Below are 13758 nucleotides of genomic sequence, written 5' to 3' on the forward strand. Positions count from 1 at the left end.
TCTCCCTCCTGTCTCCTCCCATCACTCTGTGACTACCTGGCTTGGCAGGTGGTTCCAGCCATTCCTTGCCAGGCTGTTCTGCCGTGAGGTCAGCTGACTATGGAGTGAAGCAGGAGCCAAAATAAGCCTCTCCTCCTCTTGACTGAGTGTTGGATCTTGTGTCTCAGCAATGACATTAAGATGACCATGGATTCTGAACCTTAAAGTATAAGACAAAACATACATATTTTGTATCGTGGGGGAGCTTTTTATGGGAAGCATCAAACTTGTGTGAAAAATTGAAAGAATTGATCAGGGAACGCCTGTGTGCTCAGGCTGGCGGCGAGTACTGTTACCACTTTCTCATATGTGCCTCATCTCTCGCACACTCTTTCTGTGCCATTTCAGTGCCTGATAGGAATCGTGAGCCCTCAATTCCTTTTTTTTTAGCGGAACTGGGTATTGAACTCAGGCCCTTGCGCTTATTCTACTGAGCTATCTCCCTGGCCCTTGAGCCCTCAATTCCTGTAGCATACAGCTACTAAGAATAATGACAGTCTCCTGTAGCACCACATGTTGCTAGCACACCAAAGAAATTTAATAGTCCCCAAGTGGGCCAGGGAGGTAGCCCAGTGGCATAAGCACCTGCCTGGCAAATGCAAGGTCCTGAGTTCAATTCCCTGATGCCACACACACACAAACCCCAAACATCTAATAGACAGACAGCTTATGTATAAATTTGCCTAGTTGTTCCCAAAATACTTTTTAGAATAGTTCCAGTCAAAATTCACATTTTGGTTGTTACTCGTTTGTCTCCCCTAGTCTATATTTTTTTCTCTTTCATGTTATTTTTTCCCAGTATTTATCTTATAATAGAGATTAACCATTCATTATAGGTTGTATCACAATATGGATTTGTCTGATTGATCTTTTTAAAATTTTATTTCTTGGAGTATTTTTAATTTTAATTTTATTTATTTATTTATTGGTGCTGAGGACAATACCCAGGGCTTCTGGCTTGCTAGATAAGTGTTTTATCACTGAGCTAAATCTCCAAACCCTTTAATTTTATTTAAAGAGAAAAGAATGAAACAAAATTTTAAAATAAGATTATAGAAGAGTAACAATGGTTAATAAACTACATACTGTTATCTTTTCTTTCTTTCTTTTTTTTTTTTTGCGGGGGGAGAACCAGGGATTGAACTCAGGCCCTTGTGCTTGCCAGGGAAGCGCTTTTTCCACTGAGCCATCTCCCCAGCTCCCCATACTGTTATCTTCGAATTAGTTATTAATAGTGTAAGATATAGGCATTTAACTGTCCAAATATTAGTGTAAACCTTTCTTTTCAGTGAACAAAGAGAAATTACCAGTATAACTATCTTAACTATCTTGTGTGCATATATACTTTTTTTTTTTTCCCTTCTTTTCTCTTTTCACCCATCCTAGTTTCTCTTTCCTTTTGAACAATTTCTTCCCACTTCACATTATTTGTTGTACATCTTAAGTCCTATTTACTCTTTTAGCTTCTCATACTAGGGAGATAATGTGATGTTTATACATGTGGGTTTGATTTATTTCATTTATGAGTACGGTCCGGAGACCATAAATGTAGGCCTCCATTTACCTAGAAAAGCCTCAAGTTTACATTTCTTTATAGCTGAGGAATACTCCCTTATATAAAAATGCCTAGCATCTTTTTACCTATTTCTCGGTTCATGGACATTTAGGTTGCATCCAAGATATAGCTATTATGAATTGTCATGCTATAAACATGAGTGCAAGTATCTTGCTATGGTATGATGTTTTTAATTTTGGGAAGATACCCAGAAGGGGAGTAGCTGGGTTGAGTAGGACCAACCTCTAATCCTAGTTTTTTTAGGAATCTCCACACTGATTTTCACAGTGGTTGTACCCAGTCTACATTCCCACCAATAGTTTTCCCCACAGCCCCTCTAGCATTCATTATTGGTTCATTTCTTCATAATAGCCATTCTTTCTGGGGTGAGATCTGGAGTGAGATGGAATCTCAGTGTGGTTTGTTGTTTTTTTTTTAATATTTATTCATTTATTTTGTGTCTGTGTGTGGCCAGCTCAGCCCACCAGGGGGCAGGGCTGGCTGGCATGTGGTGCTGGGGGATTGAACCGCGGTCCCTGTGCTTTGCTTAGCTTAGCTTGTTCTAAGTAGGTGCTTTAGACCACTGAGCCATCTCACCAGCCTCAGTGTTGTTTTAACTTGCATCTCTCAAATAAACAGTGATGTTGAACATTTTGTATATTTGCTGTTTGTATTTTTTTATCTGAGAAATGTATATTCATCTCAGATACCCATTTTTGGACTAATCTTTAAATTTGGGAGGTCTGATTTATTTTATTTCATTTATTTATATGTTCTTTTTATATGAAAAAAATAGTTATTTTATGTTTTATGTTCAGGATAGTAATCCTTTGTGTGAGGAACAGCTAACAAACAATTTTTTCCCACATTGTGGGTTGTCTCTCCACTCTGTTGATGGCTTTTCTTGCTGTGCAAAAGCTATTTAATAAGATGAGATCACAGTTGTGGATTCTTTGTGATAGCTCCTGTGTGACAGGTATCCTTTATTATAGATTGTATTACATTATGGATTTATCTGACTGATTTGTTTTAACTTGTTCTTCCATCTCATCTATTTTATTTATTTATTTATTTAATTTTTGGCGGAACCGGGGATTGAACTCAGATCCTTGCATTTGCCAGTCAAGCGCTTATCCTACTGAGCCATCTCCCCGGCCCCCATCTCATCTATTTTAGTGAACTAGAAGTTAAAAAACTCGATTAAGTTCAGAGGAAAAATACCTGTTTTTTGGTGCTATGTAACTTTATATCATATGTGAAAGTATGTAATATCTAATTGTTTCTTTTTGATAGAAGTTAATTAATTAATTAATTTAGTACTAGGAATGGAACTCAGGACCTTGTGCTTGCCAGGCAGGCACTGTGCCACTGAGCTATATCCCTGGACTTATAATAGTTAATGTGCCCCACACATGTACTGAGAATTGAACCCGAAGAGGATTGAGCTATAGTCTCCGCACTTTATGTTATATTTTGAGATAGAGTCTTGCTGAATTACCCAGGCTAGACTCATAGCTGTGATCCTGCTGCTTCCCCCTCCAAGGGCTAGGATTAGAGTTGTGCACTATCGCATCCAGCCCACTTAATGTTTGAAAAAGCCTCAGAGACATTTATAATAAAATTAGTTAACTGGAGCAATAATTTCCTTCATCATCATTATTTTGAACAGAGTCTCACTATGCAGTTCAGGCTGGCCTTGAGCTCACTTTCTAGCCCAGACTGGTCTTAAGCTTGCAGTCATCCTCCTGCCTCAGCCTCCCTAGTGCTGGGAGTACAGGTGTGCACCACCCCATCTGGCCTTGCTTCACCTCACCCAACCTCCTTCATTTTGAATATAGATTAGTTCTTTCTTTTTCTTTTTCTTTTTTTTTTTTTTTTTTTTCATTTCTTTGACTTTTTTCCCAGAACCGGGGATTGAACTCAGACCCTTGTGCTTGCCAGGGAAGCACTTATTCCACTGAGCCATCTCCCTGGCCCCTGAATATAGATTAGTTTTGATAGAAAAGTTTTGCTGGTGGAGATCATTACTGTTAATCTCATTTGTGACTTGGCCTTACTTTATTAAATAAATGTATGCCAGATGTGGTGGCACACACCTGAAATCCTAGCACTTGGGAAGCTGAGGTAAGAGAGTGTGGTAGTTGAAGGCCGGGGGTGGGGTCTACACTGTGAGTTCAAGGCCAGTCTGAGCTAGTGAAACTCTGCCTCAAAATACCAAATAAATTCAGCAAAAAATCCAGAGGGAAAGGCTTTTCTGTCCTTTATAAAATAACGCCAGTGGGGCATTTTAGTTGGCCCCACCTCAAAATGTCTGCCTCGCTGTGGGTGATGGGTGGTGGGCAACGTGAAGGCAACACCGGAACCTCAGCCTGTGCTCAGCCTGGAATCTAAGTCCCCAGAGAGCAGCTGTTCCTGAGCAGCCCGCCAGCTCGCTACTGCACTGTACGGGGACTCGTGGAGCAGAGGAAATACCCGCTGCTGCTGCCACCAGAGCCATTCGGGATGCCCCGGGGCTTAGAGCACTACCTGAAGCGCTGGGGGTCCCCAGACACAGCTTCTCTGTGCACCACTGTCCTTTGGTTTTGATTTTTTTCTCTTTTCCAGGCAGCGGCTTAAGTGTAATAACAGCAGTAACATTCATTTACCTTAGTGTAATAGTTTGAATTTTCACAAATGGAATCACCTGGGGACTCGGTACCTGGACAGTGTCCCCCCAGAACCCTTCCCTCGCCGGTTCTTACTCTGCCACACCGAGAGCTGGCCACCCTTCCTGATTTGCAAGCAGAGTGGATTAGTTTTGTCTGTGTTTCTCACTTTTTAAAAACTTAACTTGATCTGGATAAACACATGTGTACGTGGAGCAGCTGTACATCCTAATTTAATTTTAATTTTAATTTTCTTTCAGGTACATTGGATCCTCTCATGTTAGTGTTTCTTGGTTTGTCTTTCGCCACCCTTGAATATTTTCCAGAAGATCTGCTGAAGGCAATTTTTAACATCCAGTTCTTAGCCAGATTAGATTCTCAGCTTGAAAGTATGTATAAATTAAATTATCTCCTGTATTTTATATTCCAGATTTCAGCTCTTCCCCTTTAGAAGCTTTTCTTTCTCCTTGTCCTGGGGAATAAACCCAAGGCTTTCACACTAGCTGTTGCCAACCCTTTTTTTAGTTTTCCTCCAGCTTGAGACAGGGTCTCCCCAAGGTCCTAAATTGCTCAGACTATGCCCCAAACTCACCATCCCCTGTCTCAGCCTCTCAGAGCACTGGGATGACATCTGTGTGCCACCACGCCCAGCGCCTGCTGACGTGTTTGAATATTAGTAACATTTCTGTTGATAAAAGTATTTCATGGTGGCTGGGGCCAGCGCTCAGAGTAGAGTACTTCCCTAAGGTTCGTGAGGCCTTGAGTTTGATCTCTAGCACCACTAAAATTTTTCTTGTCATGACTATTGTAAAAAGATTGGAAAACACATAAAAATATGAAATGAAAAGTAAAAGCCAGGTGTTGTGGCCATTACTTATAATCCCAGCATTTAGGAGACTCAGGCAGGAGAATTACAAGCTCAGGGAAGTACATATCCTAACGATACACCAAGGCAGAGGCCAGCGTGGCCTACATGGTGAGACCCTGTCTCAAAAAAAAAGAGAAGGAAAGAAAGATAGATAGATCCATAATTTTACCACCAAGTAAAACTGCTTCATTGATTGATTGGTACTGGGGATTGAACCGAGGGCTTCACACATGCTAGGTAAGTGCTCAACCATTGAGCTACATTCTCTGCCTAAAACTACTTTTGATATTTTATTTGCTTTAATTTTTTAATTTTTGGGGGGAATTAATGCTCAGGATCTCATACTTGCTGGGCGGCGCTGTTCCACTGAGTTAAATCCTTAATAACTGTCCCCTACTTTTAATGTTTCAGAGTAGTTCTTTTTTTCTTCATTCCTTTCTCCCTTCCTTTTCTTTCTTTTCCTTCCCCCCCACCCCCATGTGTATGTGTATGTTTGTATGTGTGTTGTGAGACAGGATCTCCCTATGTAGCCCAGGCTGGCCTTGAACTCACAGTGATCCTCCTGCCTCAGCCTCCTATGTAGTATGATTACAGTCATGTGCCATAACACCTGGGCTACATAAAATGTATTACCAGAGGTATGAAGGTGCTTACAAGAGGATCGCCTGAAGTTTGAAGCCAGCTTGGGCTATATAGTGAGTCCAGGCCAGCCTAAACTACATAGCAAGACCCTGCTTCCAAAAAAAAAAAAAGAACTGTTAGGCCTGGCAAGATAGCTCAGTAGTCTAAAGCGCCTGCTTAGGCAAGCATGCAGGGACCTTGGTTTGATCCCCAGCACCACATGCCATGCCAGCCCTGCCCCCAGGGTGGACTAAGCTGACTATAAAAAAAAAAGAAAAAGAAAAAAGTAATTTTTAAATGTACAATTAATAGCAGTGTAGAAGTTGATTCTGATCATGCTACTGAATGTAGTAATTTTAAAATATAAAGCATTTGTATACAAGTGAAATGATTTTATATAATAGGAGAATACAAGTATACCTAATAGTAGGGATAAGTGTAGTGAGAAAAGGGCCAGAGAGATAGCTTAGCAGCATAAGCGCCTGCCTAGAAATCGCAAAGTTTGGAGTTCAATCCTTAGTACCTGGAGGAAAAAGAAAAAAATATGAAGAAATGAGTTGTTTTCTGCTAGGTCCAAACTACCAAAACCCATGAGTGTTTTATTTTTCATTTCAGTTTTAGGTTCACTTCTGAATAGCAAGGTCCAGTTTCGTCTGATGGAGTTGAATAGAGCTGTCTGCTTGGAATGCCCTGAATTTCAGATTCCGTGGTTTCATGACCGCTTCTGTCAACAACAGCATAATAAAGGTTTGAATTTCCTTCTTGTGAGATATGAAATTTAATTATGGGGGCTGGCCAAATAGCTCAGTGGACTAAAGTGCCTGCTTAGCTGTCGGGCGCTCGTTGAAATCACACGCGAGTCAGATGGTGCTTAAGCTTCTCTTTATTCTTCTCTCCCCCGAACTTCTCTCCGGAACTAATTCCCTAACTCCTCCGCCAAACTAACCCGGACCTTCCGTAACATCCTCTTTTATACTCCCCAGGACCAATCAAATAAGGCTGCGTGTCTTAAACCGGCCAATGGGCAAGTGCCTGGTTGTAACAGCTCTTAGCCAAATAGAATGCGCCAGCAGAGGTTAAGCGTAGCTCTGGAAATCCCCCGTGGGGGAGGGCAAGCATGTAGGGCGCCGGCGCCCAACACTTAGCCACAGAGACAGGTTTGATCCCTGCCCCTGGGCACTCCGAGAAGCAAATGAGACTGGGTGTGGTGGTGCTCACCTGTAATCCCAGCACTTGGGAGGCTGAAAACAGGAGGATCACTACGAGTCCAATCGGTGTAGTGAAACCCTGTAGTCCCTGTACTAAAATACATTTTTTTTTGGGGGGTGGTAACAGGGATGGAACTCAGGGCCTTGTGCTTGCCAAGCAAGTACTTAGTCTATTGAGCTATCTCCCTGGCCCCTAAAATACATTAAAAAAAATAATAATTATGAAGTAAGTTTGTGGGTAGGACATTATTATTGTTAAATCTAAACGTGGCAGTAGACTTTCCAAGAAGGCCATCCCCTGTTCACATTGTAGGTAAGCTTTGTTATAAGAATTTCTTGCTGGGTGCGGTGGCGCATGCCATGATCTCAGCACTTAGGCTGTTGGGGCAGGAGGATTAAGAGTTCAAGGCCAGCCTGAACTATATAGTGAAACCCAGTCTCAAAAAGCCAAAAAAAAAAAAAAAAAAAAAAAAGGAATTTCCGAATTAGGAAACTAAATCTTTTAAGAGCAAGATCTTATATTTAATTTGGTGGTATTACATCAGAGTTCTTATTTGGAGTATTGGAAATAGTCCTATTCAGTTTGTAGACTTTGGACAGTCATTCAAAATCTGATTAACTGAAGTGAACTTTCTATTTTTATTTTTGTAAAGATACTGGCATCATGAATGGAGCACAACAGCAGCTGTATAAAATTCTGGCAGAGGTACTAGGAGGACCCAATTTTGTCAAAGCCTCTGTTTTTTCGCCATATTACCACAGAGTAGGTAAGTTGCTAATTGAGAACCACCTACTGAGAACCAAACTAATTTTAATAGAATCATCTTGATACAGGGAGAAAATCTGATCTCAGGTGGGTGACCTCCAAATGATATAGGGAACCTCCAAAGGACATAGGGAAAAATGATCTCCTGACCTGACCTGGATGAGTTCATGTTCTCTAAAACCAAAGAATAAATTTTAAGAACAAATGGAGGTTATGAGCAGAATATATTTATTGAGGGAAAGAAAGCTCCTGTCCGAGAGAGGGACAGGAGTGGGACCCGAGTGGGTTGTTCCCCTCAGAAGTTGTCTCTTCTAGGGACTTTTATAGAGGAAAACCATGTGGTGAGGCGGATCTAAGGTGGGGAAAAGGCATGAGAACTCACTTAGGTGGGCATGAGGTGGGACAAAACTATGGTCAACCAATGAGATTACAAGCACCATTGCTCAGGTAAAATTGATTAAATCCAGTACCAAATGAGGAAAGTCATAGCAAGGGGGCATTAATGTGGGACAGGGTCTCTTCCTGTTGGGGGTTGGGCTGGTGACTCATTTGGGCTCTTTCAAAGTCATTGATACCTATTTAGGATATCAATCCCTGATGCCCATCCCTAGGGAAGTATGTAGCTGTGTTTCCTCTTTTTGTCTTCATCTTGAGATGTGCCCCAATGGGAGTGTCTGTCTCTTCAAAGTTGCAAAGTTAGCTTGTCTTCCATCTTGTCTCCTTGAGGGCCTGACCCTGTCTAACTGCCTGTAGTATTTCTATCTAATTTGGCTGCCTGCAACAATCTCATTAGTTGGAATTTTAAAAAAGATTTTTTTTTTTGACGGAACTGGGGATTTAAAAAAAGATAATTCTAAAAAAATTCTTAGTTGTTATGAAAATTTACAAACAGACACAAGTAGAATATCATTAATCCTCAAATTCTCATGGCCCACTTTGGATAATCATCAGGATTTTGATGTTTTTTAAAAAAACAATTTAAGGTCAATTGTATAGATCTGGTTGAGATTCCATGGATCCATGGAGTGGTGGCTCGTACTTGTAATCTCAGCACTCAGGAGGTCTGGGCTAGCAAGACCTGTGTCAAAAAAACAAACAAAAAAAGACTCACTGGTTCTTCAAAGATTCTCTCCTCTATCCAGTGTCCTAAAGTCGGGAAAATGAACTATTGTGTTGATGATTCATTGTTTTAAGTTTATCTATGTTATGGGTCACTCAGAATAGGACCCAGATCAACCAGATTGGAATTTGGAAAGCTGTTTATTACTGAGCTCAGGGCCCCTGATCAGCTCTCTATGCAGAAGACCGAAAGGTAGCTAGCACAGGAAGCTAGGGGGTTTTAAAACCTAGAACCACATTCAGTTTGGTAAAACAAATTCATTGTCTGACACGAAACAATGCTTGCAGGATCACTGTGACCACTGCTCAAACTAAATTTCCTGGGGCTTTGTTTTAGTTTCTTGTTATCTTGCACGAGAGTATCTGCCAGCAACCTTGCATAGCCCGAGGTTACAAGAAGTCAAAGCTCATTCAGTTTCCTTTTGAAGTCATCTCTGTAATCTAACTTTGCTTACAGGAATTGGTGAGGGTTGCAGGAATTGGTGAGATAGGAATTTTATCTAGCAAAAAGCAAGAAACAGCCACTAGTTACTAAACAGCTTAGAACAGTGGTAAGTATACATTTTCACACAACAGGAAACACAAGATTTACATTTATAGCCTAAAATGTGAGTTAACCCATTACAATCTCAAAAACTAACTTGAATTATCAACCTGGACTAAGATTTCCAAAGATACTATGCATGTGACTCTAACCTGATACCTTAAATGAAAAAGATAAAAGTTTAAGAAGATTGCATAATATTTTTAGAAAATATCTGATTAATGTAGTGTTTGCCAGAATCAAATACAATTTTTACTATACTAACAATGATAAAGTTGGTAACCTCACTGTGTTCACATTTTTTTTCCTTTTGGCATAACGTCCTTTTTGAGAAACAGTGACAAACAGGGTCAAGAAACAAAGGACAGATGAGGAAGAACTGAGAAATCAGGACCAAGAACTAGAGAAGACCAGGATGGCGTGGATTTTTATCATTGATTACTTCATTTATTTATTTATTCATTTATATATTTTTGTGGTGCTGGGGATTGAACTCAGGACCCTGCACTTGCCAGGCAAGTGCTTATTCTCCTGAGCTATCCCCCCAGCCTCCCATACAGTAATTTTAAAGGCAGTCTCAACCACATGGTGTGACCCTGTTTCGAAACGTAATGGAAGCAGATTTTAAGGCATTATGAAGAGGATTATGGGCCGTTTTGTGAAAAAGTAACAATGGGGCAGAGGCTGGATGATCGAATGACAATGCTGGGGTGTGCGTGCACGAGTGTGTGCATGTGTGCGCATGCACACGTGTGCTCTGCACGGGGCAAGAAGTGAACCAGGTCATCATGAGTGTTTTCATTTTGCATAGACACATCCTCTCATGCTCGCTTTGGCAGCACACATACTAAAACTGGATCGATGCAGAGATTAGCATGGCCCCTGCGCATGGATGACAGGCAAATCCGTGACGCAGTCCATATTTTTAAAAAAAGACACAGCCTCTTCTTTTCACTTTTACATTACTCAAGATTGGGTTCAGCTGTGAATAGCAAAAATCTGCAAATAGGAGATTCTTAAATTATACCTTTATGTCCTCCCGTAGGTGCAGAGTGCAGGGCTGGCATGGCAGCTTATTTCTTTTTAGATGAGTTGTTCTGGCTCCCTCCAAAGGTGACCAAGAGACTGAAAGAGCTAAAACTTCTTAATACAATTTGGCCTGGCCTTGTGCTAAGGCAGTCTGTGCTGTAGTTTGTTAAGAATTGCAGATTGATTTTGATTGTTTTCAAAGAGAGGTGCCCATGGATCAAATCTTAAAAAACAAATTGGATGATTAGGGAGGTTTATTGTTCTTTCAGGCATGTATGTGTATGTATACATCCATATGTTTATGAATTTAAAAGTACATCTTCAGTGTTTGCCTATAAGAAGTTACCTAACTATACCATTAATTCCTATACTTCTTTAAGATTTTGAATGTATCTTGGATAAAAGAAAAAAACCACTTTCTTATGGAAACCATAATACAACTTTGGGAAAACCAGGAAGAATGTACTGGGAATCAAACATCAAAATAGTTGGATCAAGTCTTCCACCTGGAGCTGAAAGGTAATGTATTTCTTAATTTCAGATTTTATCGAAATGGAAACTTTGGCATTATTTTATGACATCAGCTTTCAAGGAGCAAGTGAGGTAGCATCTGCTCCTCTTATAATTTGTGCAGTTTTCCCACGCACCGTGACCCTCCTGTGCCTGTGCCTCACTGCCTTACTTCACTGGGTCAAAGAGGAGGTCTCTAAGCAAGGTGCTGAGCAGGTCACGTAGGCTGGGAGTCCACCACCCACTGTGTGCTGTCCACCACCCACTGTGTGCTGTCCACAGAGCACCCACCACTTCCTCTCCTGCAATTCCTACTGTGTGCTCTGTCACGTTGTCCTGTGTGCTAAGCCATGTTGCTTGATCTACCTGTGAACTCCTTATGGATGGTAGGTGTGTAATATGTATTTACTGAAGAAAAAAAAGTAAGTATATATTGGACAAAGAAACAAACAGACAAAAGCCGGAAGCCATTTTACTATCATCTAGTTTAAACAAATAGGGGTTTTATTTTATTTTATAATTTTTTAAAGTATTTAGTACAGGGTCTACAGGGTCTTACTATGTAGATCGGACTCAGTGATTCTCCGTTTTCAGCCTCCCAAGCGCTGGGATTACAGGCACCACAACCACAAGTCTCAGCACACCCCGGGAGGGGGGCGGCACAGCACAATGGGGATGAACCCAGGCTGCTGCGCTGTGCCTAAACAGGCACTTTAGTCTTCTGAGCTATCAGGCCAGCCCTAAGCAAATAAGTTTGTTATCAATTCCTAATTTCTCTTTTGTTTTTGGTGGTGGTGGTGGTGGGGCTGGGGCTTGAACTCAGGGCTTTGTGCATGGAGGCAGGCACTCTACCACTTAGCCTCATCCCTAGCCCTAGTTACTAATTTCTTAAATAGAAAAATAACATTTATACTCATCTGGCTTTTATTATCTTATATATTCTAGTTCCTGAAAGGTTTGTAGTTATTCAATTTGCTCATTTTAATTTTGAAAATACAGTATTTATTTTTTTTTTCTTGTCTAGGATTGCATTCGAATTTTTGGACTCAAGAGCTTTTTGTAAAAATATTCCTCACTTAAAAGGAAAATCTGCTATGAAAAAACGACATTTAGAGATTTTGGGCTATCGTGTAATCCAGGTATGACACACTCATGTAATTCATCCTCTGAATACCACAGAGTCTGGGTGGCAGACTCCTCTAAGCCCAGAATTCTGGAGGATCACTGTAAATCCAAGGCCAACTGAGATGAATAGTAATTTTTAAGGCCAGCCTTAACTATATTTAAAAAAAATAATAAAATAAAAAGCACAGTGACACTGGTTATAGAGGTATTTCCTTTTAAACTTTATCCTTTAATTCTGAAAATTCCAGAATTTTTCATATTCAAAATGGCATATTAGGATGTCTGTGATATAGAACATGTTTTTATCTTTTTTTTTTTTTTTTTTTGCGGTTCTGGGGATTGAACCCAGGACCTTGCGCTTAACAAAGCAGGTGTTTAAGCCACTGAGCTATATCCCCAGCCTACAACATGTTTTTAGTAGCATAAGAAATGAACAGTTATGAGCCAGCCAAATAGCTCAGCGGATTAAAGCACCTGCAAGGAGGTGCAGGGGCTGGTGGTTCAATCCTGGGGCCTGCCGAGCTGGCCCCGCCCCCAGGATGCGCTGAGACTGGGATTGAGACTGGGCATGGTGGTGCACACCTGTAATCCCAGCACTTGGGAGGCTGTAAACAGGCGGATCACCAAGAGTCCGATCTAGTAGTGAGACCCTGAACACCCTGTAGACCCTTCCCTAAAATACAAAAAAGAGATGAAAATGTCTTCAGTGGAGCTGATGCTGCACATGCGCACAACCCCCGGGGGAGTCAAGGCGGAGAGGGCCAGTCTTGGGAGGAAGGGCTAGTTCTGTGCGTAGCCGTCTTCCGTGTGTGACCACGATTCACGGGTTTCCCACAGCTGCCCTCAGGGCTGTTGCTGTCACCCCGATGCTCTTGGTCACTGTGGAGACTTTCACCCCGGCCCCCTTGCTTACCTTCCAGATTCCGCACTTCGAGTGGAACTCCATGGCCCTGTCCATCCAGGATGCTCACGTGGACTATCTGCGACAGCGCATATTTGGGGATGGGAAATCATGAGTTTCATTTAAAAGGAGTTCTCATGGTGCGTCATGTTTGTGTGTGTTATACTTAAGTGGCCCTGACTGGATAAGCACAAATATCCTGAGGTGGAAAGCTGCCTGATATGTTTGAGAATAACAAAAGACCCATTTTGGGTCAGGCAGAGCAAGCAGGTTGTCGATTGTGCAGGCTCATGCCTATAATCCTAGCTAGCACTGGGGAGACCGAGGCAGGAGGATTGCTGTGGACTACATAATGGGCTTCAAGGTCAGCCTGTACTACAATGAGACCCTGTCTCAAAAAAACAAAAAACATTCCTTTAATTTATTGTGAATGACAAGTTGCTGCCTGGTTGGCCCAGCCCCTGGTTCTTTTCTACTGGCCTGTAATATCGTGAATGACCCTCAGGCAGTCTCAGCCTTGGCATACCAGAGGACCAACTGCTTGGAACAGTTGTATCACCTTGGCTGAGGTAGTACAATTAACAATAACAGCAGCATCAAACTCAGGCTAGAAAATTCCAAACTGTGGTAACTATTAATTTGCCACCTTTAACCATATGAGCGACATTTGTGGTTATATAACAAAATCTAAAACAAACGCAAAAATTGTATACAACAAACATGCCCTCAGCATGGGGCTTTTACTCTTTGGGGGGAAAGTTAAAGGGGGGGGAAATAGAGAAAGAGGAGGAAGAGAAATTAGAAGCCGCGCTGGAGGACAAAGGAAGA

General features: G+C 41.4%; 1 protein-coding gene and 1 non-coding gene across 5 annotated transcripts in view; both read left to right on the forward strand.

Annotated features, from left to right (window-relative positions):
- Nucleotides 1-13758, forward strand: part of Fastkd1 (FAST kinase domains 1) — a 51691-nt gene extending 37933 nt beyond the window's left edge. For 3 of the 4 annotated variants that reach the window (XM_004634775.3, XM_023719076.1, XM_023719074.1), the window contains 6 exons: nt 4500-4628; nt 6344-6475; nt 7590-7703; nt 10775-10913; nt 11929-12043; nt 12950-13758. In XM_004634775.3, the coding sequence (XP_004634832.2) occupies nt 4500-4628; nt 6344-6475; nt 7590-7703; nt 10775-10913; nt 11929-12043; nt 12950-13045 (725 nt within the window). In that variant the 3' untranslated portion in view covers nt 13046-13758. The remainder of the gene's footprint in view (nt 1-4499; nt 4629-6343; nt 6476-7589; nt 7704-10774; nt 10914-11928; nt 12044-12949) is intronic. The other variant, XM_023719075.1, reaches the window with a different exon arrangement.
- On the forward strand, nt 10189-10292 carry LOC111817658. The gene has a single exon (XR_002821802.1). It is a non-coding gene; the product is annotated as a U6 spliceosomal RNA (small nuclear RNA).

The sequence above is a fragment of the Octodon degus genome, unplaced genomic scaffold, assembly GCF_000260255.1.
Source record: "Octodon degus isolate 3935 unplaced genomic scaffold, OctDeg1.0 scaffold00065, whole genome shotgun sequence".
NCBI classification, from domain to species: Eukaryota; Metazoa; Chordata; class Mammalia; order Rodentia; family Octodontidae; genus Octodon; species Octodon degus.